Source organism: Peromyscus eremicus, unplaced genomic scaffold, assembly GCF_949786415.1.
Source record: "Peromyscus eremicus unplaced genomic scaffold, PerEre_H2_v1 PerEre#2#chrX_unloc_1, whole genome shotgun sequence".
Taxonomy (NCBI): Eukaryota; Metazoa; Chordata; class Mammalia; order Rodentia; family Cricetidae; genus Peromyscus; species Peromyscus eremicus.
Window position 1 is genome coordinate 5727908 of NW_026734288.1, and position 27875 is coordinate 5755782.

Consider the following 27875-nt stretch of genomic DNA (forward strand, 5'->3'; position numbering starts at 1 on the left):
TGCTGATTTAAAAAAAAATTCTTTGTCTAGAGTAGAAGGAAGAATCAGGAAGCATGTACTGTGTCTTTAAGCACACTCTAACCTTGAGGGAGGTGCTCTTTTCACTCAGGCCTCACTAGCCAATCAGGCCCTCCAGGTGACCTGCCAGTCAGAAGTCCTGTAGGGTCCTTCTGGCCACTGGCTTCAGACTTGGCTTTGAAGAAGAGCTGGTTCCAGCAGTTTTGTGTGGTGTGCTGTGAGTCCTGCTGCAGGGAGCTGAACTGAGAGCATGGCCGAACTGAGAAACCATGACATGTTGAGTGAGGGGCTGCTGTCCCCAGATGGGTTAGAGCAGATGGTGAGGTTTGGTATCCAGTATGGTGAGACTTCCTTTCATCTCAGTAGAAACCTGCCTGCAGAATCCCTGTCCTGTGAAGTCCCATGTGGTACTTGAAACTCCCTGGACCCAAGGACAGGCCTCTGAATAACTTTTCTCTGTGGGCTGAATCTGCTCACAGAATTTGGTGCAGAGAGCTGTGTGTAGAAACATCTTTGTGCTGAGTGATGGTGGCCCTTACCTTTAATCCCAGCACAGGGGAGGCAGTGTTAGGCCGATCTCTTTGAGTTCAAGGCCAGCCTGGTCTACAGAGTGAGAACCAGAACAGGCATTTAAACAACACAGAGAAGCCCTGTCTCAACAAACAAAAACAATAAACAACAACCAAAAAGAAATATTTTGTAGTAAACTTAGACATGCTTTTGGTGCACTCATGGAAAACAGGTTGTCAAAAATGAAGAGTACCGTCCATACCTTTTAGAGGTTCAGCACTTTGCATTTCACTTTCATGTGTAAGATCCATTTAGAGTTAATTTTGTGAAGGTTGTAAAAGGCATTTCATGTGTTGTGTAACACTCCACTATTAACATGTGATGTAGAAGGGTAGAATTGGTGATATAAGGGATTTACTAATTCTTTGGAGATAGTAAGTCTCACAAAATACAATTTAGCTGAAGGAGGACAACCTCAAACAAACAAACAAACAAACAAACAAACCTCAAATGTAAGTGTATTGTAGCATGGCCTATTAGAGATTAGGAAAGGAGGATACACATTTGTTTGGCTCCAAACCATTACAAAGGAGCCACTTCTTGTATAAAACAAGCCACTTAATCAAAGAATGGGACTCTAACAAGCTGCTTTTTGAGGCATTACAGGGTAACAACCAACCTGAAGTCCTGGCATTCCATAAAGTTCCAGTTTTCTTCTTGAGAAAAGCATAGTTCTGCCAGATGAGCAATATGACACCAGGTGACAATTATTTGAAAAGTCAAACACTAGCCAGGTGTTGGTGGTGCACACCTTCAATCTCTCTACTCACTCATGAGACAGAGGCACGTTGATCTGTGTTTGTTTGAGGCCAGCTTGATCTACAGAGTGATTTCCAGGACAGGCTCCAAAGCTACACAGTAAAAATCAGTCTTGAAAAAACAAAAAAGGCAGTGGAGATGGTTTAGTGGTTAAGAGCACTGGCTGTTCTTCCAGAGATCCTGAGTTCAATTCCCAGCAACCACGTGGTGGCTCACAACCATTCATATTGAGATCTGGTGCCCTCTTCTGCCCTGCAAGCATGCATGTAGGCAGAACACTGTGTACATAATAAATAAATAAATCTTTAAAAAAAAAATAAAAAAAGAAGAAAAGAAAAAGGTAAAAGAAAAGTAAAACACCAATTGCCTGATCAAGCAAGGCTTTCACTTTGGACATCAGGCTGGGATTAGGAAAATTCTTGGGAAAGCCAATTAATAACCTTGGACCTAGGACTAGGGAGCTTTCCCTACAGGCCAGATATGCTAATAATAAAATAGAGCTCATTTCTGAAAACCGGGAATATGATTTGGAGAACTAGCAATGGTCTGGAACGAGGGCATTTGTGGTGGGATTACTTCAGATCCTGAGAAACCAACTCTTTCCACCATATGGGGCTATAGTTATCAGTCCACAGATCACTGTAGGCTTAGTCAGTAATGTTCCTGAGATACCCTGTTTCCCCTTGTGCAGCACTGTTTGATTAACCTCCCCTTTGAGTCTGACCCATTGTATGACACTCTCTGCTGATTTCCTAGAAGTGCCCCATTTCCTTTCATTTCACCCCTGGAAGTAGTACCCAAAGTGCTATTCTTCTTAAGAAGCTTGGTTGACTTGAGACATTGCTTGTGTAAGACCTCCCCACCCCTGCTTTTATCTTTTCTACCTTATACTTTTCCTCTCTTTCTCATCCCCTGTGACCTTCACCTCAGGATGTTGTCACTGAAGAAGATCCTGCTGTTCCACATCACTGGGGTATTTAAATAATTTTGGAAATGACCTTGCTGTGTAAGTCTCTCTCCTCTGTCTCATTGAGTAGACTTGCAGTCTTCTGTCCCTATTTAAATTGCTGAAAGTGTAACCTGAAGACTGAACCTAAAAGTCACAAGGATCATTAGCATTTGTGGAATGCAGAGTCTCTTCTAGACTGGCTCCTCTTTTAGCATTCACTGGAGATGGATGCACACTATCGTTAAAGAGATTTTTCTTTATTTTTCTCTGAAGTGTGTTGAGGGATTTCTCCCTTGGAAGGCATTTTAATTCTAGAACAGCTGCATTTCAGTCCTGTTTGTTTCTGAAACAAGCTCTCTTATGTTGACACCAGTGGCCTTGGTCCCAGTCTGTTGCTCTCTAAGGCAATGACTTTGCTGTCCTCTAATATTGCACAATAAAAATCTTATATTAAATGATTATATCACCTCAGAGTTTCAAACTATCCATTTGAGTGATGCAGTTGCATATCTATTGCAGTAAAAGGTAAAGGATTTGCATGTTGAGCATGGTTTCTACCTTCAGACCAGAATAGAAGGAATAGTTTATTGTGTACTCTGCTGGGGGAAAGAGGGTAGACAATCACCTGTTGGAGTCACCCTTATGAAAACAAATCTGGTTGTAGCAGGGGAAGTGATTTTATAATTTCCCAGCATGTACTAATTGCTCTCTTGTGAGTGAAGATAGACCAGACTGGTAAGTGTACAATTTGTGAAGATCAACTTGCACCAAATGATGTTGAATTTTCAATTAGGCAACTCTCCTATGCAGATATTTTCAGTCCTGCTTGACATAGTTATGTCAGTTCAGAAGTTTGCAAAAAAGTCCATTGACTGTAATTCTGTGTGTCAGGTTACAGATCACAACAGCCCACAAGTGAATATGGGAAGATCAACCTATCTCTTATTAATGACATTCCCTCTACTAAAGAAAGTCCCACTTTGGCTGGAGAGATGGCTTAGAGGTTAAGAACCCTGGCTGCTCTTCCAGGGGTCCTGAGTTCAATTCCCAGCAACCACATGGTGGCTCACAACCATCTATAATGAGATCTGGTGCCCTCTTCTGGCCTGCAGGGGTATGTGCAGATAGAACACACTGTATTCATAATAAATAAAATATTAAAAAAAAAAGAAGGTCCCACTCTTTTTGGAACTCAATATACCTAAGTATTTTATCTTAAAAAATACATGACTTTATCACTTTTAAATATTGCCTATTGTTATTATTTTTAACATTTGAAGTGCATTACTGTTCTTATCTATTTGTTTCTGTTCTCTAATGTTTCTAGGTCATTAATTGTTTCATTTCTTTTATCATGAGTGCTGTTGATTATTGATTTCTGTGTAGAGCAGTGTCTCCTGTAGCCCAGGTTTGATGCATGCTGTGTAATTGAGAATTGCTTTGAACACCTAGACCTGCCTCTGTTGCCCTGTGCTGGAAAGATAGTCCTGTACCTCCTTCCAGGCTGTACCCAGTGAGAAGGGGAAATGGACCAGTTAATTAGTCCACCAGTCTCTCTGGCATTTAGGGTGACATACAAATGAACAGGGACCTGTGCAAAAATTGATCCAGCTGATGTAGTGGCAGTGCAGAAAGGTAGGGGCAGGAAGGAGGGTGAGAGCTTACCTGCTTCAACAGTGGTTGAGATTAGCAATGTGGAGTCATGAAATCAATTTTAGATTCACCATAAATATTCTGACTGCTCATTTCTTGGGGTCCCTAGACCAGATCATTCAGTAACTTGGATAAAGGACTGACCTTGTAGTGCAATGAAACTACTGTAGTTACACTGGTTCAACCAACAGAGAAGGTCTGAGTAAAACAGTGCAGCCCTGCCTAGCAGACTGTTATTTTCCTTCTTTAAGATATATAGCTTCAGAAAAAAAAGATATACGTAATCTTTGGTTTGTTGTCATACTAATCCCTAGTCCCTGGAACACATGGCTATCAATTGTGTGTGAACTTTTCAAAGTAATTCTTTGAGATTATGACTACAACATGCCTCAATCTCTTTTCTTCTTAGAAGTCCTACCATTGATGACTCACTGTTTTCTAATTCCTGACCTGTTTTTCTATAACAACAATTACACAATAATCATAATTACTGTTTGAATGTGACTTGCGTTTTACCTCCCAGCTGTGATGTATTGGTTTGGCACCACTCGACAATCAGTGTGCATGGGAATTTGTGCACAAGGGAGTATGTGCCTTGGAAGAGGAACAGGAAGTACTCTGAGAGACTGGAAGACTTTGTACTAAAATACAAATATCTTAGACTAGGGTCCTGCCTATCCCTAGGGTGGAAGGGCAGAGCTGGGAGGGCCTGTGCTGTCTGTGTCATTTGATCTCTGATCACCCAGTGGGGGAGCTACTACTGTCCTGACTCCCAGCTGCGAGGCCTTAGCTAATGTGGGACCCTGGAAAGGTATAGCAATTAGGAGCACCAGTGGGATGTAGCTTGCAGGTTCTTTCTAGGATTTTTTTCTGGCTCTGCTGTAGTGAGCTGTGAGGGAGAACACAAGCCATGTCATGGTGAATGTTAGGACCACTGACTGCAGACCAAAAGGAGCAGTTCTGCTGAGCTGTCAGAGCTTCTGTGACTTGGATGGATCATGATGGTTACCTGGACAGTGACCTTTCTCTGAGGCTCCCTGAATGTTGATTTTGTGAAATGGAGAAGGCTCTGCCAACCTGGCTATAGAAAGCTGTGGTTCTTGTAATATATGTGTCCAGTGTGCCCAAATAGGATTTGCTTATAGTTAGCAGTGCGATGACAGATTGGAAAACTGAAGATATAATTTCTAGAAGTTCTGATCATTTCACTCCACTTTCAAGTTTGTCGTACAAATGTCACAAACAGTTTAACAACTGGTAGAAAAACATGTTGGGAATTCTCCTTCAGCAATACATGATTAGAGTGTTTTAAAACTTTCAATAATAGTCTCAACCTGATTCAGGGAAGTCCAGTTCCAGGGGAGAAAAGAAGTTTCTGACAGCAGATATATTTCAGGTTTGCATGTTGTTGGGAAGGTGCATAGGGCAGATTCCACATCATATGCCCTAATCCATGTGGGAGAAAATAGACATTCAATTATTCTTCTACACTGTTTTGTGATTCGGCATTAGTGGGACTGGGTTTGCCTGAAACCACAAGAGGACATGAGGGTTTGAAGAGCCATAGCAGGAGATTACCTCCATTTGCCAAGAGAGCTCTAGAGTTTGGGGCCTCTCTGCAGCTGGATTGTAAGAAACATAACAGTTTAAGAGTCACTAGGAATTAATTTTTTGGGAGTTGTGACATCTGTGTTAATTTCTATATATGTAGAGTATAGGTAATTGGTTAACATTGGTCAAGATCACACTTTTCCTGGCTGAGATTCCTTTGATTTTTTTTATTAAAACTTTACTTCTGCTTCAGTCTTTGGCTTTTTCTGTCTCCGTTATTCTTTTACAAATGTTTTACATATATATGATTATTGTAGCTTTGTGGTAAATATAGAAACCACATAGTATCAATATATGTATTATTTCTTCATGATCCTATTGAACATTCTGTATATTTCCACTTTGCATGTAGCATTGAAATGAGGAATCCTGTTATAAATCGTTGTGAATTTTTTTAGGAATGTATTCAATTCATGCTGCAAATTTACCAAACACAGCTTCTTAATATTGATGTATCATGTTCCCAGGTGTCATTTATTTACGTCTTTGATAATTTAGGTTAAGTTTTGTTGTTGTTGTAAATTAGTGAAAGAGTTTTATTTTATTGTGTAAAATGTAATAAAGGGTTTGTCAGGTGGCACAGAATGTATTCTTCTTGGGGATGACGTGAATTCACATTCCAATATCCAAGGTGGGGGGACTCATAACTAACTGCTACTCCAAATCTAGGTGACCTGATGCCCTTCTTTCCTTCTTTGTCACCTGTACACACATGAAAGACATTTTTTCTCACACACAAACACACACATCTGGGGATAAACTTATTTCTAAAGTTTTTGTGACTTGTAAAGCCCTTAGTGCAAAACAATTTGCTTTAAGTATATAAAATAAATCATACACTGTTTCTTTAAAATCTGTTATCTTGCATTTGGTATGAAAAAGTTTCCATTTCCTCACTTGTTGTAGAATATCATTTTGAGTTGTTTACTTTTGTTTATTCTGTGGAGCATTTGTTAAATAATGAAAAGATGTGTTGCATTCTTTTATATTGTATTTTTTAAACTCGGTGAAGCTGTGTTACTTTGTGTGTCTAAAACACATTATGGTCTAGTAACAAGCTGATGAGCCAATAGTGAGGCAGGAGAAAGGCTAGACAGGGCTGGCAGGGAGAGAGAATAAATAGAAGGAAAAATCTGGAGGAAAATAAGAAAGAGCAAGAAAAGGGAGAAGAGATTGTTAGGGATCAGCCACCAAGCCCCACACCAGCCCTGCAGTAAAAGTGAAAGTAAAATTTACAGAAGTAAGTGAAAGGGAAAAGCCTAGAGGCAAATGGTAGACAGGATAAGTTTAGAAAAGCTGATAAGAAACAAGCAAAGCTAAGGCCAGATATTTATAATTAAAAATAAGCTTGCGTGATTTATTTGGGAGCTGGGTGTTGGGCCCCCCAAAGAGCAAAAACAACTAACAACACTTTCTCTGATGCAGACTTACAGGTAATCGTCAGCCATAGCAACAAAATGGTGCCTAAGGGATCCTAACAAATATAACTTTTTTTATTATAAGAGAATGAGTTCCTTTTAGTAATCAAAATTATTTTCAACAAAGTTAAAACATCAGAAAGCTTGAAGCAAATATCTCCAGTTTTGGTGAAACTGCTCTTCTCTCCCAAACCATTTTATATTATTGGCTAAGGACAGGACTGGAGTGCACAGGATTAGTGTTGGCCAGGAATTTCTTGTGGTTTAATTTTATTTAGAATCTTGTTGTTTTTGTTTAAGGGGCCATTGTATATATTTTTAAGTGTCTTTTTTTGTCTTGTTTTTTTCAGTGGTTCCATCTATGATGCTGATTTTATTAATTGTCATGTAAATTTATTGTTGTATCTCTTAAAAATGATAAATATTCACCTTTTTTTTCAGAAAATTTACTATATTCTATATGAATGTCTTGAGCTTGTGTTGACTTGGGGAGTTTCTGTGAAGAGACAGTTTTACATTTCTCTTATTAATTTTAGAGGCTCGATGCTTCTTTTCTTCTTCTTCTTCTTCTTCTTCTTCTTCTTCTTCTTCTTCTTCTTCTTCTTCTTCTTCTTTTCTTCTTCTTTTTGTTTGTTTTTTTGAGGCAGAGTTTCTCTGTGTAGCTTTGTAGCCTGTCCTGGAACTTGCTCTGTAGACCAGGCTGGCCTCAAACTCACAGAGATATGTCTGCCCCAGCCTTCCAAGTGCTGGGACTAAAACCATGTGCCACCACCACCCGGCCTTCAACTCTTGACATATTTATGTTTTCCTCTTGTTTCTATCTTCATGTTTGGGTTTTTACTGCTTAAGGGATTATTGTGGTTAATACGTTGATTTGGGTTTTTTTAATTATCTGATATATTATTGTCTCTGTCTTAATTAGCTTTAGCTGTTAACATGATGTAGCCTAGTGTCATCTGAAGCAACATCAATGGAGGCTTTGTCCAGATCAGAAGCACTGGGTGTTAAATTTGTGAGAAAATGTGATTGATGTAGAAAGGCTCTTCCACTGAGGTTTCAATACCCTAAGGAAGTGGACCTGATATGGTTGAGAGATCTAGCTTAGGACAGGACAGTGAACCAGCAAGAGAGAATGCCAGTAAACAAAGTTTTCCAGTGGTTCTTGCCTTTAGTTCTGAGTTTCTATCCAAAGGTCCCACAATTATGGTTTGTGATCTGGCAATATCAGCCATATAAATCCTTGCTTTTGGTTAGAGAATGAAATCACAGGAAGATACATGCAAGTTACATCAAACTATAATACACCAAAAGTGATTTTGTTTCTGAGTAGAATGTGGGAATGTTATCTTTTGGAGGAATGTTGAAGATATTAGGAATTTAGATGGTTAAAGCCATAAATAACTATATGCATAGTTTAATCATCTGCTCTGTAGGACTAGGAATATGGGAATATTGAAAGTAATGCAGACAGTGGAGCTTGAGGTCATAGCATTACAATGGGTAATAGACACCAGGAAAAAGTTAGCCTGAGGTCACTTATATAATATTTTGTCCCCAAATCATTCCTGTTTTCTTCATTCTCCGAGAAATTGAATAAGGCAGAATTGAAAAGTAATTGGTTGATTTTTTTGGACAAAGTATTTATTCTGTTAGATGTTTATTACTCATGACTGAATCCGGTTTACAGTGGAAGAGAAAGAAGTGGTACAGAAACAAATGAAAAGTCAGTGTCCAAATCCCTGTCTTCCTTCTATTTTAAAATTTTATTCTTCTCTTATACAACACACAGAGAAGAACAGCAGGAGGTAGTTTCAAATGCCAGTTCTGTGGTGAATCAGAGGCAGGACATTTCAAGAAGTTTAACACTATTAACGAGAAGGCCTTTCTCAGCATTTGAAGCCTAAGAGGGTACCCTAAGGGTAGGACTCCATCCATCTATGCCTTCAGTTGATGGAAGGCATGGGCAACTTGATTCCTAATCTGAAGATGCAACTTCACACAGAACTAGTTGTAACTCTGGTCCAAGCATCACAAACATCAAAACTTAGATGCCAAATTTGTGGCTATAACCCATGATGTGCTGTTTCTGTAACAAAGATTCAAAGTTATAGGCTGTACAAGCTTGCTAGCCAGAGTGTGTCCCAGAGGAGAAAGTGACTTTTCCTTGCAGTTTTCTGTGTATGTGTTTTTTATCTTTTATATCTCTGAGAATGGCATTGGTAAAATTATCTTTTAGATTGAACATCAAGATTGACAGGTTACATAGGCTCCAAAACAATATTTTTTCACCCCACCATTTACTGCTTTTCAGGTAAGACCTTATAGTACAAGAGGATGAACATGCCAGAGGCATTTTTTTCTATCATTTTTATAATTTTTATATGATTCTGCATGACACTACAGTAACAATACCCCTAAACATCTCTGCTTTTACATTGTGACCATGTTCAGAAGTGGATTTGTTAACTTGCCTGTTTAGTAATAGGGAGAATTCTCCATGAACATGCTCAGACTTCTTAAGTAAAATCCAGATATTCCTTTGTTTAGGAAAAGCATGCTTTCCCTGCATCCTGCAGGTGAGAAATTTTTGTGATTTCTTCTTTCTTGGCTGTTGTGATGACTATTCCTGGTAGTCACACTGACTATTTCTGGAATTAACAAACACCCAAAGAGGTAGGTATACTTGTGAGGGATATTTTTGTGTGTTTTTTGAGACAGGGTTTCTCTGTGTAGCTTTGGGCCTTTCCTGGAACTCACTTGGTAGACCAGGCTGGCCTTGAACTCACTCACAGACATCCACCTGCCTCTGCCTCCAAAGTGCTGGGATTAAAGGTGTGAGCCACCATCGCCCAGTGGGATTTTTTTTTATGTATTGAAATTAAATGTACATTTTTAATCTTGATCATTTGAGGTGAAATTCCTCTTTAGCTGCTTGAGGATTGTGTACAACTTTATCCCAAGCACTAAGAAGAAGAAACATTTGGATTTTCCTGAGTTTGAGAATATCCTGTTCTAGAGAATGAGTTCCTAGGGCACACAGATAAACCCTGACTTAAAAACAACAAATAAATAAATGAATGAATGAATGAATGAATGAATAAATAAGCAATGGTTAAGATCCACCTTTTATCTGGCCTGAACCTCTTTTGAGAGCCTATATGTTTAGAATATATCAAAGGAGGAAGCTCCCTCTCTCTCCTCTCTCTCTCTCTCTGTCTGTCTCTCTCCTTGCTTGCTTGCCATATCACAGACTACCAAGTATTAGCAGCATTAGAGCCTATTTTCTTTGTATTTTGATGTATACTGAAGACCAGCTGAAATATCTAGACTCATATACTTAAATACTGGACTCTTCATGTTGCCATTGGTAGGAGCCATTGTTGGAATACCTGGAACACAGCATGTGAAACATTCTATTAAATCAAATTTCTACATACATGGAGAGATTCATTCTACTAGTCTTGTTCATGTAGAGAACCTTGAATGACACAGTTGTGTTTTTTTTTTTCACCTGTTCCCTGATGAAGATGTGCTGGCTAACAATGGTGCTCATAACTGCATTTTATCTAGTTCAATTATTCTCTAAGTATTAAGCTTTCAATGAAGACTACTCTTTATCATTATTTAATTTTTCAACACCTTTTCTGAATTTCAAGAATAAAACTCCTTAAGCAATAGAGCTTTCTGATAGGAGAAAGACCTATTATTTTGTTCATGGTCTGGTTCCTGCTTTTCTTTCCTGGTTGTCTGAAGTCCCTGTGACAAGCAGATTAAAAGTACATTCAACTCACCTGACCTCAGTGTGAAGCCATGTAACAAACATCTTCTATTTTGTGATTATATCTCTCTTTAGTTGTTAATATTCCCGGTACCCATCCACCTGTGTGACAGGGAATCCCTCCACCCCATATAGGTTAGTGGTCTGTACAAGCTAACTAGTCACATTGTGTCCATGAGGATGAAGGAGAAGTGCCTATGGAGGGCAGGAAGAAAGCAGGGTCCTCTATTTGAGCCTGGGGCAGGTGCTATTGAATTGCAAATCACAGCTGATTCAGAAAAGCTCTGTGTCTGGGGTGGAAATCACAATCAGGAACCATTGTGCTGTGCCTTTAAACACAGTGTAACCCTATGGGAGGTGCTCCTGTCACTCAGGCTTCACTAGCCAATCAGGCACTCCAGGCGACCTGCCAGTCAAAAGTTGTGCAGGGTTCTTCCTGTTGGGGGCTTCAGGCTTGGCTTGAGGATCTGGTGCCAGTGATTTTGTATACTGTGCTGTGAGTTCTGCTGCAAGGAGCTGAGCAGAGAACATGGAAGAGCTGGAAAACCATGATATGGTGAGCTAAGGGCTGGAATCCTCAGAGTGGGAGGAGATGCCAGTTGAGCCATGGGAGCCAGTGTGGTGGTTCCTCCGCTGGCTGGGTGGGAGCCAGTGTCTGGATGAAGAGTTCCACATGTTCTTGCCTTGCCATGCATGGTCCTGCTGTGCCTGCATGCTCCATTGTGGTTTTTCATGGTCCTGTGTGGTCTTTTCAGTTTTGAGTCATGGTCACTGATGTTGCTGGAGGTGGACCTGAACCCTGTCTGTAGCCCCATAGGCATTGCCCTTGTTATTCTTGTGAATAACCACCTTAAATCTTGGACGATACATCTGCAGCACCACAGACTTCTAAAATTACCAGTTTGAGTCACATAGTGGACTGTCCATTGAAGAACAGGGAAAGGATTTGTGTGTGGAGCATGACTACTCACTGCAGACTGGAAGAAGAGGGACAGTGTATTATGTACACTACAGGATGAAACAGACTAGACAATAGCTTGATCACTGATTGAAGTTGAAGGCAGTGAGCTGCAGGCGTGTCCATTACAAAGAAGGACTGAGTGGGCATGGTGAGTGACTTTCTCTGTAATTTCCCTGCATGGATTAATTTCTTCCATATGAATGAAGACAGACAGAATTGGGGGGTGTACAATTTTGGGAAGATATCTTGAACTAGTAAGTATTCAGTTTCAAATTAGAGAACTCTCCTACTTAGATTTGTGCAATCCTGGTAGACTCAGTTAAGTTAACTCAGAGGTTTGAGACACAGGCCATTCGCTGTAACTCCAAGTGTTAGCTTACAACAATCAGTGGCTAACACTTCACATGGGACAAATCATACACTGTCTTATTAATGGTATTCTCTCTATCAAAATATTACTTACTCAATTTTAATGTCAGTATACCTAAGTATCCTTCCAATTATTTTCATCATTATAAAATATAAATTATTGGTATATTTTTAAAATTTCATTTTTTTAAATGTATTAGTGTAATTTTTACTATTTAACAATGTTTTCCATTTTCAGAATTTCATTCCAAGTTTTTCAATGTTATTTATTTATTAATCTATGGATTTATATCAGTTTGGAGGACTGATTCTCCACATGGGGGATCATAGCTTCCTCTCGGACATCAAATCGCCCTATCACAGGACTGGCCTAAGACCATCGGAAAGCACAGACAGATATTTATATTATAATTCTTAACAGTAGCAAAAATGTAGATATGAACTAGCAGTGAAAATAATTATACAGTTGAGGGGTCACCACAACATGAGAAACTGTATTAAATGGTTACATCCTTAGGTAGGTTGAGAACCACAGGTTTAGACCAGTGTATCTTGTTGCTCAGGCTTGCATCACACTATATAATTTAGAATTGCTTTGGACACCTAATCTTGCCTCTGCTGCTCAGTGCTGAAAGGACAGTCCTGAAACTCCTTCCAGGCTGGACCTTGACTGATCTGTGGGAAGGCAAAGATAGACAAGTGAATGAGTATCCTCCAAGTTCCTTAGATTTTATTGTGAATTTACAAATGAAGTGGGACCTGTGTAAGAACTGAGTTCCCTGGCCAAGTGTAAAACAAGTGTAGTCACAGCAGAGAAAGGGATGTGCAAGGAAGATCATGAAAGCTTTCCTGCTGTGACAGTAGTTGACATTAGCAATGAGCAGGTAATCCATTTTAGATGATCAGTAAATGTTTTGACTGGCCATTTCTTTAGTCCACAGATCAGGCTATCTAGAATCTGGGTAAAGACCTGAAGTTTTATGAAATCAAATTACTGTAATTATATCAGTTCAACCTAAGTAGTAGAACTGGATACAATGGTGTGGCCCTGCCTAATATGACTCTTCCAGGTTTATGATGTATATTCAGAGAAAAATAATGTCAGTAATTGGTGTGCTCTAACACAAATCCCTAGTCTCCGGAGCACATGGCCATAAAGCCTGTTTCAACTTTTTTCACAGAATTTTTTGGGATTATAATTACATTATTCCTACTGTATTATTTCCTGCCTCTAATCCCTCCCATAGTCCCTTTTGTTTTAATCCATGGCCTCTTTTTGATTAACAACAGATATGGTTTGAATGTGACTTGTGTTTGGATGCAGGATCTCTCAGCTATGAAATACAGGGCTGTCTACACTGCACATTGACTGTAATGGAATGTGCACAAATAGGACTCTGTGCCTTGGAAGAGGAACAGGAAGTACTCTGAAAGAGTGGAGGATTTTACTAAACTACAAATTTCCTGGAATAGTATCCTGTCTGTCTGTAGTATAGAAGGACCAACCTGGGAGGTTTTTTGCTCTCTGACTCATTTGATCTCTACTCACCCAGTAGGGTAACTGCTAATGTCATGAAGCCCAGCTGGGTGGTCCTAGGTAAAGAGGAACTCTGGGAAGGCTTAACAATCAGCATAACCAGTAGGAGGAAGCTTACTGGATCTTTCCAGGATTCTCCTCTTGTTCTGCTGTAGGTAGCTTTAAGGATAACCACAAGCCATGTCATAGTGAGTGTGTGGGCCACTATCCCTAGATCAGAAAGAGCAGGTTTGCTCATCTGTCAAAGCTGCTTGGACTGTGATGGACCATGTGCCAGACTGAGTTTCTGTTGGTCCCTGTAGTGACCTTGGTAGTGGCCTTTGTCCTCTGAGATTTGTGGAGTGTGAATTCTCTGGGGAGGAGGAGGCCCTGCTATCCTGGCATGGGAGACTAAGAGCTTGTAATATCAATGCCTTGTGTTATATAATTGAGAATTGCTTTGAACATCTAACCCTGCCTTTAATGCCCAGTGCTAGGAAGACAGTCCCACAATTCCTTCCATTCTGGGCCTTGACTGGTCAGTGAGAAGGAAAAATAGACCAGTTAATGAGTGACCTCCAATGTCTCTGACTTTTAGTGGGGACTTGTAAATGAAGAGGGACCTGTGGAAATGTTGAGTTCACAGACTAACTTTGAAGCTGGTAGAGTCACAGTGCAGAAAGGGAGAGACAGGATGGAGGTTGAGATCTTTCCTACTTCAACAGTAGTTGAAATTAGCATTGTAGCATTAGGTGATCACTTTCAGATGCTCCATAAATGTTCTGAATGGCCATTTCTTTCGATCCATAGACCAGGACAATCCAGAATCTGGATATAGGACTGACCTTATCTTGAAACAACGTTGTTATAGTTATAGTTGTTCAACCAAAACAGATCTGAGTAAAATGTTGTGGCCCCATTGACAGGGTTATTATTTTTCTTCGTTTTAGATATAAACCCTGAGATAAAAGTTTTGAGAAATCTTCCATGTGCTGTAATATAAATCCCTAGACTCTAGAGCACCTGGACATAAAGCCTGTTTCAACTTTGAAATTAATTCATTGAGATTACAACTACATCACATCCACATTCTCTTTCCTATCTTTAAGCCCTGCTATAACCCCTCATTGTTTTCTAATTTACGGTCTGTTTTTCTTTAACAACAGTTACACAATAACAACTGTTACTGTGTCAATGTGACCGATGATTGGCTGTAGGACTCTCAGTTACAAGGCACGGGTTGGCTGAAATACATATTTAGTATGTAATAGAACATGCACACAAAGGACCTTGTGTTTTGAATAAGGTCCATGGTGTGCTCTAGGAGAGGAGAAGAATGTGTACTAAAATACAAACTTTCTTGATTAGGACATGTATGCTGTGCTGGAAGGGCAGAGCTGGAAGAACTGTGTTTTTTGAATTATTTGATCTGTGCTCACCCAGTAGGGGAGTTGTTAATATTCTGAGGCCTAGATGGGTGTCCATAGCCAATGAGGGCCTCTGGGAAGTCTTAGCAATTAGGAGTACTAGTGGAAGGTAGCTTTCAGGTTCTCTGCAGGATTCTCCTCTGCTTCAGCTGTAGTGAGTGGTAAAGAAGACCACAAGGTATGTCATGGTGTGTGTAGGGTGTTCATAGCAGGTCTGCTGAGCTGTCATTTCTGTTGGAGTTTGGATCAAACATGAGCCAGACTATGGTTTTGTTGGTTCATGTGGTGACCTAGGCAGTGGTCCCTGTCCTCTGAGTCTCACTGAGTGTGGACTTCCCTTTCCTCTGAGTCTCTGGGTGTGGATTTCTAGGGAAAGGGGAGACTCTGGAGCACTGACATGGGAGGATATGATGCTTGTAGTATCACTGTCCAGTGTGCTCCCATGGGCATGCTTTTGGTGTGCAGTTGGAAGACAGATTGGAAAACTGAAGGTCTGGTTTCTAGAAGTTTTGAATATTGCATTCCACTTTTGGGTTGTCTCTAAATGTTTCAAATAGTTTAAAAATTGGTAGAATTTTTAAAATAAAAAAGGTGGTGGGGATTGTTTTTCAGTAATACATGATTAGAATGCTTTAAATTTTCTGCTACTACCAGCTACAATGGTATGATTATGTAAAGTTTACTTCTAAAGGACAAAAGGTGTTTCTGATCTTCAGAGATTTCTCAGGTGTGCATGATGTTGGGTGTGTAGAAAGGGCAGAATCCACATCTTATGCAATAATTCATGTGATGGTAGCATTCATAACTAATAAGAATTCTCTGTGTTATGATTTTAGAGCTGGTTCCTGGCACAAAAGAAAACCTGCTACGTGCCTCCATTTACTCCATTTCAAATTGGTTGTTATATATATATATATATATATATATATATATATATATATATATGCAAATAAATAAATATGATCTACTGAGTCCATTTTTTATTTCCTTCTATTTATATGATTTCAGGGCAGACAACTTTATTTTGAATAACCAACTAGGATGCTCACATCTGGGAAAAACAATTTTCCCTCACAGTAGTCATTAGTTTTCTACAGTACTTTTTTTAGAAAGAGGATGCCATTAGATCTCTCTTGACCTTCTTTGTTAGTATGTGTACTGGCCATGTTTGCTTCTCCACCTGAGACCTTCTTTCATGTCTCAGGGTCTGTCTTCCATGCTAGCTGTGGCTCTGCCTTCCCAGCTCCTGTATGACTCCTGCTCAGGAGGTCTGGGTCTCCTCTTCCTGGGCCCTATGGGTGCAGTGAATGGGCTGCTCTGCTGTCTCCACTGGCCTTGATCTTAGAAGAGGCCTTAAATTTAGCTGCCAAGCACTCCCCATTTTGTCTCTTTCCTCAAAACTGAGGTCACTACAGGATTCCCAGGTCCCCAGAGTCATGCTAAAAGAATGTCGGGAAGGGCATTTCCAGGGAGATGAATGTCTGTGAGCATGTTGTTTGGGAGTGTCTGTGAGGGACTTGCCTGAGGGTACAATTGGAGATTGCTGTGCTTATGAGGAGATGAGCAGAGGAATTTCTTCCTGGTTTGTCTCAGAAAGAGGGTGTGTTTAGTAGGTGATTTTCAGGCTTGGCCCAGGGAGGTAGGAAGGCAGGGCTGGACAAGCTTACAGGCCCTGTACACTAGCCCAGCTCTTGTCTTGTTTTCCTAGAAAGTTTGTGGAACTGAAGGAGATGCTCATGGTGTATCACCTAGCCTGACCATTTGCAGCCCTGGAATTAGTCCCTGGAGATCCCCAGGACCTGAATCAAGCTGGGCAAGGTGTGTCAATCAGGGTAGATGATAAAACCCAGAGAGGTGGTGGTCATAGTGCTGCTGCTGTAGTTGTTAGGGGTCACAGGATCCTCACAGCAGCCCAGGAACAGCTAGCCATAGTCATATAGGTGAGAACCTGATGCAGGAAAAGTTAGGTATGTGTCCACCTACCATTTTAAAGGACCTTCCTGCCCCCAGGTTACCTTCTAATTCATTAGCATCTAAGGCACTCTGCAGACACTTCTCTGATTCCAAATTCTTTCCAAATACTTCCTGTTGCCCGGGTGCTTTACAGAGTTGTCTATGGGTCCCCAATTTTCTCTAAGATTTCAAGTATTAATAGAGTCTTGTAATGTTCCATAAGCACTATATAGCTTAATGGATAATATATATTGAATATTTTAAAACCAATCACAGGAAACATTTCTTTGTATACTATTATTCAAAGCTTGACAGTTTTCTGAACTAGATGGAACTTCCAAACAGTTGTCTTTATATTCACTTAAACTTCAAGCAATCTGAAAGAGGGAGAAATTTTATACTGTTTGCATTCCTAGGTTGTTTTTCTCCATTCAGTCACTATATGAAATTAATTTCAATCTTTTCTTGAACTTCTTCTAATTTAGAACCATTTTAAACTGTTTTTTAGAAAATAGAGGTATTTATGAATTTTGTTTTAATGCTAAGACTCCCTCAAAGGAAGCTGAAATAATACCTATAAATGTAAATACAGCAGCTACCAGTAACCTAATGAATTTTTAAGAATGTTTTTTCTAAAATACAAGTATTTTAGAAATTTCCAAGAATTGAATTGAAATTTATGGACTATCATTCTATTTTTAATCTTACTGGAATCAAAATAAAATGAGATTGTTGATAAACAATTTCACTATTATTTATTGTGCTATCAACACAGTGAGTTAAATACCTGTTGTATGTTACATGAAATAAAGAATGACTAGAGTGGATTACAAGCATTTCTATTAATAACACACTAGGAGCAACTACATAAGCCTATACATAATATGAGTCTATCCAAAGTAAAATTAGCAGTGTATCTCATAACATTTCCTGTCTGAAGGGTAATGAATTATGTACTGCCTAAGTTAGGGTTTCTATTGTTGTGAGGAGACACCATGAACATGGCAAGTCTTATAGAGAAAAAACATTTAATTGAGGTGGCTTACATTTTCAGAGATTTAGTCCATTATCATCATGGTGCAACATAGAGGCATACAGGCAGACATGGTGCTGGAGAAGGAGCTGGGCATTTACTTCTTGACCCAAAAGTAACAGGAAGTAGTCTGGGTCACTTGACAGTTTGAACATATATGAGACCTCGACGTCCACTCCCCCACAGTTACACAATTCCTCCAACACAGCCACACCTCCAAATAGTACCAATCCCTACAAGCTTATGGGGGAAAATTCCATCCAGAGTACCATAGGCACAAAGTACTAATGTTCACAAAGATGTATTATTATGTACTTCTGTGTGAGGAAACAATGTACCCATATTATTGAGAAAGACTAAGAGTATAAGTTTGTTTCTATACCATAATTTATTAGACCTTGAAAATTTTGGAAGGGCCCACTAAGGCCTCATGATAGATTACATGAAGTATTCAGCTTACATTTAACCCAATGTTGGAATAAGGACAAAGTTCCTCCTTGTCAAATTAGACAGAGAAGCTTTTTTACTATCAGTTATGGTTTTTGAGATGCCTGTTTTATAACTTTGCTTCCAATAACTAGTACAAGTTAAACTTTTATTTTTCCTAATTTTTCAGGGGCGAAATGAAAAGCCCTACCATAATTAATTCCAAAGCATATTGGTATATTATTTGTTATTCATTGTCAAATATATATGTGAATCAGAAGCCCAATTGGAATGAGCATAGTAAAAAAAGTATCTTAGACATGTAAACATAGCTTAGTCATTAACTTTACTACACCCAAAGCTGTACCTCATAAGAAGAACCCAGTGACATCACTCACTCAAGACAAGCTGACACAGTCTCAGAACCCAATAATTCCCACTGGACAGTATATAAGCAGAAATCATGAGCAATGCTTTATACATCTGGAGAGATACCACGTTGATCTACCCTGCATCTAGAAAGTCTACCCCAAGATCCTGACCTTCAAAACAGATGTATGTTAGAGACTGGACCTGACCTTCAGAAAACATATTTAGAACAAATAAGAAGCCTTCAGGAAGGAGTCTAAGGACCTTAGTTAGGAATCAGGAGTGTGAACTTTGCATGATGACCACCAGTATCATAAAATATAATTTTTGTCACACTAACTACACATATCTACCTTCTTGCTCATGACATTACTATTTCCTCACTTTCACTCCAGCATTTGTTGTCAGTTGTTTGGCAGGTCTTGCCCATTCTTATTGCAATTACCACAACTCTTTCCAACAGAACAATACCACAATCTATAAAAACAGCAATAATTAATAATATCTATAAGCTCCATAACTCTGATAGTAGCCAATATAATGAGAGTTTTAAATACAAAATAGTAAATACCTCAAAACAATAGTTATGAGCTTATTACCTTATAACATTTCTAGTTTTACCAAGGAGCTCACCTATGAGGATCATCCGTGCTGTCCCAGAACATTACAAGTCTCTATCAATACCTGAAGTCTCAGAGACAATTGGGGATCCATGGAAAACTCTGTAAAGCAGCTGGGAACCAGGAAGTATTTGAAAAGAATTTAGACTCAAAGAAGGGTCTGGAGAGTGCTTTAGAGGCTAAAGAATCAGAAACTGTAAATAAAGCACTCACCTTGTGAGTTTTGTAATGATATTTTGTCTCAAACAACAAAGCAAATTATATTCAACTCTATTTGTGACTCTCTCTCTCTCTCTCACTCTCTGTGTGTGTGTGTGTGTGTGTGTGTGTGTGTGTGTGTGTTTCTGTGTTATTGAATAATGTCTTACTATAATATTTACTACATAGGCCAAACTTGCTTGAATTCAAAAAGAACTGCTTGACTCTGCTGCCATACTAAGCTATATTTATTTCTGAGAATGATTTGACAGGGACCAGTGGCTGACACATAAAATGATCTTAAGAGATATTGTCCTGAACCATGAGACCTCTGCTGAGGTTAAGCTGGCACACATCAGTGCATTTTAAAGTGCATTTTGAAAAATGATTTCAGAATGAGACAACGCAAATTAGAGTTTCAAATTTATATTTGAGACAGGGTTTTTTGTGTATCTCTAGCTGTCCTAAAACTCAGAATATAGATGACACTGGCTCCAAACTACCATAAGTCTGCCTGCATCTGCTGACTAAGTATTGGAATAAAAGGTGTGTGCCAAATCATCCAATTGTAATTTTATTATTTATTTGATTATGACCATTTATATGTATGTTCTCATTTATGTGTGGATACGTGTATGTGTGTTGTGGTTTGGGTATAATAGTCAGAGAAATATTTGGGTGTTGGTCTTTTCTCTTCGGCATGTTTGAGACAGGGTTTCTATTTTACTATCACATGTAAATAAACTTGCAAGATTTCTTCTGTCTTCCTTTTATCTTGCCTTAAATTTAGTGGATTAAAAGCATGCATTGTTGCAACTGTTTTTATAATACAGAAGTAAAGCGATAGTTGCAAGGTGGGTACTTTATCTAATAAACTATTTTCACAGCCCTGAAGTTCAAGGAGAGATTTTTGAGTGCATCTGTTTTGAGACATTGTCTCACATTCTAACCCTGTCTAGCCTCGAACTCACTAAGTAGTAGATAGGCTGGGCCTGGAGCTTAAAGAGATCCATTTGTTTCTGCCTCATGTGACCAGATGTGGATAAAAAGAGATTTTTATTATGGATATAGCATAGACATTGGTAGGAAGAAGGGAATTTGGACAAGTGTCATCTTGTGAGGGAGAGCCACACTTAATTAATACAGAGCCATGTTACAGTCTTGGGGACTTTGTAAATTCCATTTCAATGAGTTTTTAGGGTGTTTCTCTTTGTGCATCTTTCTCTTCTCTGTGTCTCTATGTCTGTCTCACTCCTTTTCATTGACAACACAAGGGGTAGATATAGAAAAGGAGAGACATGTAAAAAATATTTGATGGATAGAGCAAGCTAAGCCCTTTGAGACTGAAGCCTCACTTCTCTGAAACAGAGTTACAGGATTTGTTGTCTTCCCTCACTGTGTTTACATTTCAGTCGTTCTTCTTCATTTTTATTTTTTTCTGTCATACAATACATCCCAACTGCAGTTTTCTCTGCATCCACTCCTCCACGTTCTCTCCATTGCTCCTCTCTTCACCAGGTTCACTCTTCCTCCATTTCCCTTCTGAATAGAGCAGATATCCTTGGGTTACCAACAAAACCATGCATAACAGGTGATAAGTTTAGGCAGGAACCCTCATATCAAGGTTGGACAAGGCAAGCTAGTAAGAGGTACAAGATTTCAAGAGCTGCCAAAAGAGTCAGAGACACCCCCCCCCAACTTCCACTGTTGGAAGTTGCACAAAAACACCAAGCTATAAAATGGTAAAATATAGGCAGAGGAACTGGTGTGGACACATGCACTCTGTGATTACTGTTTCAGTCTCTGTGAGCCTCTTTGAGCCCTGCTCAGTAGATTCTCTGGGCTGTGTTCTTTTGTGTCCTTTTAGTTAGGAAAATGTTTTTGAAAAGCTTTTCTGGGCTTTTGAGCTGAGATATTCCTCCTTCTATTCCTATTATTCTTAGGCTTGATCTTTTAATAGTGTTCCACATTTCCTGAATGTTATGTTTCACCAGGACTACGGTTAGTAGTCCCACAAACTAAACAATCAAAGTATGCATGCAGAGGACCTGACATAGAGCCTCACAGGCTTTATGATTGCCACTTCAGTTTCTCTGAACCCCTATGCACACTGCTTAGTTGATTCTGTAGGCCAGGTTTTACTTGTTTCCTCAATCCTTCTATATCCTGCAATACTCATCCCCTCCTTCCACAGCATTCCTAGAGCTCATCGTCATGTTTGGGTAGAGAATCTCTGCACATGCTCCCATTATCTACTGAAAGAATCCTCTCTGGTGACAATTAGGCCAGGTACCAATCTTGTATTATAAAGGAAATTAGTTATAGTTCATCTCATTGCTTGTTCCTTATTCAGTTTTATTTGGTTCTTTCCTGTTCTCTGAGTCATCCAATTCCAGTTCCTGTCCATCTAGGCAGTATCAGGCATGGGCCTCCTCTCACAGCTTGGGCATCAATTGGGCATCATTGTTTAGCCACTCTGAGACACCATTGTCCCAGGACAACATTCAGCCAGGACAAGTATCAGCTGAAAGTTTTGTATCTGGCTTGGTGTTCCAGTCCTACCACTGGGAGCCTTGTGTGGTTACAGAAGATGGTTGGTTCAGCCTCTGTATTCTTATTTTTTGGTTTTTTGAGATAGCGTTTCTCTGTGTGGCTTTTGGAGCCTGTCCTAGATCTCACTTTGTAGGGAAAGTTAGCCTCACAGAACTTTGTCTGCCTCTGCCTCTTGAGTGCTGGGATTTAGTGTGTGTGCTACCACTACCCAGCCAGCTTCAGAATTCTTGGTTACTAAGAGTCCTCACTAGGGTTACCTTTGAGGTTTCCATGAAGTTTGCACTGCATTGTTTCCATGTCTTCTGCTAAAATCTCCCCTATTCCACTTGTCTCTCCCTGTCTTCTCTGTTTTTTCCTAACTCACCTGAACATTCCTCTTCCCATCCACCAACTGCCTCCAGTGCACCCACAAAATCTATGCTATTTTCTTTTCCCAGTGAGATTTATGCCTATACCCTAGAGCTGCTCTTGTTACTTAGCCTCCGTACATCTATGGATTGTACTATGATTAACTATGGTTACTGTGATTATACTTTACTTAACAGCTAATGATTATGTATAAGTGAGCACAACATGTTTGTCTATGTGCTTCTGGGTTGTCTCACAAAAGATAATAAAGAACTCAGGAAAACAGACAACAACAAACCAATCAATGCAATTATAATGGGGTACACCTCTAAACAGAATTCTCAGTTTATGAATCTAAGTGCCTGAGAAACACTTGAAGAAATGTTAAACATCCTTACCCATCAGGGAAATGCATATGAAATCTATTTTGAGTTTTTATCTCACACTTGTCAGAATAGTTAAGATCAATAAAGTAAGTGACAGCTAATGCTAGCAAGGACATGGATCAAAGGAATCCATTGCAGTCACAAGTTCAAATCAATATGCAATCCTCAGAAAATTGGGAGTCAATCTACCTCAAGACCCAGCTATACCACTCCTGGACATATACTCAATGATGCCCCTCCATCTTACCACAAGGACAATTGTTCAACTAGGTTCTGGCTGTCTTGGATATGCTTCCATAGACTATTCTGGCATTCCACTCAGAGGCAGATATACCTGTGCCTGACTTTGAAGTGTTGGGGTTAAAGTCAAGAGCCAATACACCCAACTTGTCCTCTTATTTTTTTTCTCTGAAGTTAGTAATTGTTCATACAATTTCTTTCATGTGTATTCTGTATTGTTGATCTCTTTACTTGGCTCTCTATGTTTGTTAATAGGCTTTTCTATTTCAAGGTGATATCACATATAAAGGGTACAAAAATGATAGAGGTGACCCTCCTATTAAGTTTCCTTCTAAAGTGATGTGGTAATTACATTATAATATGTATATCATGAAATAAGTGTGGCAGGCACCAGAATTGTATTAATATACTGTCAAAAAGATACATTCTCAATGTTTTCAGTATCATATTTTTTGTTGTACACATATATGGAATATTTTAGAGTGCAGTGACATATGATGATGTGCATGTCAACTTCACTTGGGAAGAGTGGACTTTGCTGAATTCTTCCCAGAAGAATCTCTACAAAGATGTGATGCTGGAGACCTACAGAAACCTCACTATTATAGGTAAGACTGAGTTTTTGTCACATTTTAAAATAAGGGAATGCCAGGTGGCAGTGGTGCATTTCTTTAATCCCAGAACTTGGGAGACAGAGACAGATGAATCTCTATGAGTTAGAGGTCTACCTGGTCTACCAAGTGAGATTGAGGACAGACACCAAAATCTAAATGGAGAAACCCTGTTTCAAAAAACCAAAATTGAAAAAAAAAAAGAAAAAACAAAGAAAAGTGGTAAGATAAGGATAAGGAAAAAAACTGTTTCTTGGTTTTGGGTGCTCTTCCAATGTTTGATTGAGAAAAAGGAATGAATTGAATACATCAGGCATGTTTCTAGGATTCACTGAAGGTAGTAACTTAAATTTCACACAATTTTAAATAATATACACTTCTCTGGGACTACATTTTAGGATACAGTTGGGAAGACCATAATATTGAAGAACATTTTCAAAGCTCTAGAAAACATGTAAGGTAATTTTCTTGTGCAAGCTGCTAAAATATGCCTGTGAAAAAACTGCAATGTGTTCTGGAAATTTTAAAGAAAGCAACATTGTAAATAAGCACAGCTTAAAGTATATTGATGATTATTAAATTCTCACAGATCCATAACCCTCAACATCAGGCACCTGACTTGCATTTGCAAGGCATTCTTTAAAAACAATGCCAAGAAAACAATGCCTCAAATAATGTTACCATTAGAATCATAGAACCATGAGAGCTATGCTATAGAACTGTCAGTCTTTTTATTTCACAGCGTTCATATTACAAAAGATATACATAGTGAAGAGGTGATACATATATTTTCAAAGCTTTCTATTAAGCAAATAGCCCATAGTAAAGCTGGTGTAACTCATATAATTGTTGTGATTGTGCTGTTTAGTGATTGGGACAGTTGAAGTCAAGAGTGAAGCAGAATTGTTGTGGAGAAAGCTTAATTCATATAACACAGGTCTTTGAGGACAGAAAGTCATTTGTGTCTTTCAATGTGAAAATTGAATTCAATGTGAAAATCTTTTATTTGTTTTTCCTCCTTTACAAGGTATATCATATGTCACAATGGAGACAAGTTATATGAGCATAGGGATATGGAAGGTATAACATACCTCACTCTGAGAACAATTAGAAGATATGGAGCAGTCCCCACATTGAATATAATTTTTAAATTTGATTCTAGTATATAAGTAATTGATTTTCTTGCTTTATTGTTAATATATCAAAAAACTAACACTACAAAGAAGCCCTATGAGAACTAGGACTGTATAAATAAAACATGGGTGTAAAAACAATGATGAAAACTTAAAATCTGATGCCTTTTTACAATTAGACCAATTTGTAAATTGAATTCATACAGACATAAAAAGTCAACAGTGCATTGATTGTAGTAAATATTTTACATATTCCAATTATCCTTGCAGGCACGAAAGAAGTCAAACTGGAGAGAAACCTGTATATACTGAATATGGTAAAATCTTTGCATATGAGAGTCATCTTCAAAAGCATGAAAGTTCACATACTAGAGAGAAACCCTTTCAGTGTAATCAATGTGTTAAAGCCTTTGCTTATCACATTCAACTTCAAAGTCATAAAAGAACACAAACTGGAGAGAAACCCTATGAATGTAATCAGTGTGGTAAGGCCTTTGCAAAACACGGTACTCTTCAAATCCATAAAAGAACACATACTGGATTGAGACCCTATGAATGTAAACAATGTGGTAAAACCTTTGCACAGAACAGTCATCTTCAAATGCATAAAAGAACACATACTGGAGAGAAACCCTATGAATGTAATCAGTGTGGTAAGGCCTTTGCAAAACACGGTACTCTTCAAATCCATAAAAGAACACATACTGGATTGAGACCTTATGAATGTAAACAATGTGGTAAAACCTTTGCACAGAACAGTCATCTTCAAATGCATAAAAGAACACATACTGGAGAGAAACCCTATGAATGTAATCAGTGCAGTAAAGCCTTTGTATGTTATAGTGCTCTTCATTTACATAAAAGAACACATACTGGAGAGAAACCTTATGAATGCATTCAGTGTGGTAAGGCCTTTGCACAACACAATTCTCTTAAAATCCATAAAAGAACACATACTGGAGAGAAACCCTATGAATGTAATCAATGTGGTAAAGCCTTTGCTCATCACACTACTTTTCAAATCCATAAAAGAACACACACTGGAGAGAAACCCTATGAATGTAATCAATGTGGTAAAGCTTTTGCATGTTACAAAAGTCTTCAAATGCATAAAAGAACACATTCTGGAGAGAAACCCTATTTATGTGATCAGTGTGGTAAAGCCTTTACACAACTCAGTACTCTTCAAATGCATAAAAAAATACACACTGGAGAAAAACCCTATGAATGTAATCAGTGTGGTAAAGCCTTTGTATGTCATGGTAATCTTCAAAAGCATCAAAGAACACATACTGGAGAGAAACCTTATGAATGTAATCAATGTGGTAAGGCCTTTGCACAGCATCGTACTCTTAAAATGCATAGAAGAACACATACTGGAGAAAAACTCTAGGAAAGTAGTCAGTATGGTAAAGCCTTTTCACATCATAGTAATTTTCAAAGGCATAGACAAACACATACTGGAGAAAAAGTCCTTTGAATACAATCAGTGTGTTAAAGCCTTTGCACGTATCAGTAAACTTTGAAATCATGAGAAAAAAACATACTGCAGAGAAACCCTATAAATTTAGTCAGTGTGGTTAATTTTGCACATTATGTAGGAGAAAAACTGTGTGTGCAGCCAATCTATTAAAGCCTTTCCATATGACAATAGTCTTTGACTATCTGTAAAAGATACTGAGGGCAACTTATTATGAAGTATCTGGTAAGATATTTATCCAACACATTTATAATCATTTACAGTAAAGTATGTATTCTGTAGGTAAATATTTGACTGTCATCAAACTGTTCAAGCATGATGTTGTCCAATTTTATGTTGTTTGTACCAGCAAACTTATGGGAAAAAATAAATTAATGAATTTGAAGACTTATGTGTAGTGTAAAAGGGCCAGCCACCAAAACACATTCTGACACTGAAAATAGAGCCTGTGAAATACACACCCTTTGTCCCTGAAATCAGAGGAAAAATCACACCCTGACTCTGAAGCTAGAGTCAAAGAAGCACATTTTGTTTCTGAATTCAGAACCAGTTATAGAGACACCTTGACCCTGAAATCAAACTGAAAATGTTAAAAGGGGCTAGTGAAAAAAACATTATGGACCTGAAACCAGAGTCAAAGAAGCACACTGTACCATGGACCAACAAGCGCAAAATCATCCAGTCCTTGAGCTTGAAACCAACCAATTCGTGAGCATGACATCCAGCCAATCTTTGAGATTGCTCAAGCCATTTTTCTATTCAAATGGCAGCTGCCTTTTTTCAACATGGAAGAGGAAGCAAATCTCCTGGATTCTTTTCTTCCAAATAAATCTCTTGTTTGTGCTTTAAATGGAGAACTTTCATGGAAGCAAGTCAGAAACTCACTATTGGATTAGATCAGAGAAGCAACAGACACCTCTGTTAGAAAACTCCCCTTAAGAAGTGGAGCATAACGGGTCCCTCTTGGAGAGGAGCAAGATTACAAAATTCTGTGGGGAGACAATTTCTCACTGAAATTCAGCTTCCCAATAGTCACGGTACCTCTTGCCTATCAGCTGTAGGCATCCAAGATATCTTCCCTTCACAGCTGAAGGTATAACCTGACTTCCAACAGTCAGTGTTCCTTTCTCTTCAGAGTTGTAGGTATCTAGGAAGCCTTCCTTTCACATCTCTAGGTATAGCCTGACTTCTGATTGTCAGGTTAATTTTTCCTCTAGAGCTGTAATACTTGCACTATGAATTTACATGATAATGAAACACTTTTAGATTGTGTACTTGTCTTAAATTGCATGAAATAACTAATTCAGTTGTAAAACTTTGTGGATTTGTGTTAGTTTTTTTTCTGTTGTTGCGATATAATGTCTAAGTCAACTAATAAAGGAGTTTAATTTGGACCTTTGTACCAGAGTTTACAGGACCACCATGAAAGTGGCTTGGCAACAGCTGTTCAGACATGGCAGATAAAGCGTGAAGCTAAGAACTCATGACATTTACCT

General features: G+C 38.7%; 1 protein-coding gene across 1 annotated transcript; it reads left to right on the top strand.

The window, feature by feature from the left end:
• The first annotated feature begins 268 nt into the window (after window positions 1-268).
• Window positions 269-26483, top strand: LOC131900950 (zinc finger protein 431-like). The gene is made up of 6 exons (XM_059252259.1): window positions 269-337; window positions 23637-23763; window positions 24165-24225; window positions 25170-25250; window positions 25335-26272; window positions 26443-26483. Exons 1-6 carry the CDS (start codon window positions 269-271, stop codon window positions 26481-26483), a joined length of 1317 nt encoding a protein of 438 aa, XP_059108242.1.
• The last annotated feature ends 1392 nt before the right edge of the window (window positions 26484-27875 follow it).

Excerpts from the sequence above, each read along its gene's own strand:
- LOC131900950 (XM_059252259.1), top strand. The coding sequence starts at position 269 with ATGGCCGAACTGAGAAACCATGACATGTTGAGTGAGGGGCTGCTGTCC. Across the intron at positions 338-23,636 it reads CAGATGGGTTAGAGCAGATG|AGTGCAGTGACATATGATGA; the intron begins GTGAGGTTTGGT and ends GGAATATTTTAG. Across the intron at positions 24,226-25,169 it reads AGCTCTAGAAAACATGTAAG|GCACGAAAGAAGTCAAACTG; the intron begins GTAATTTTCTTG and ends TTATCCTTGCAG.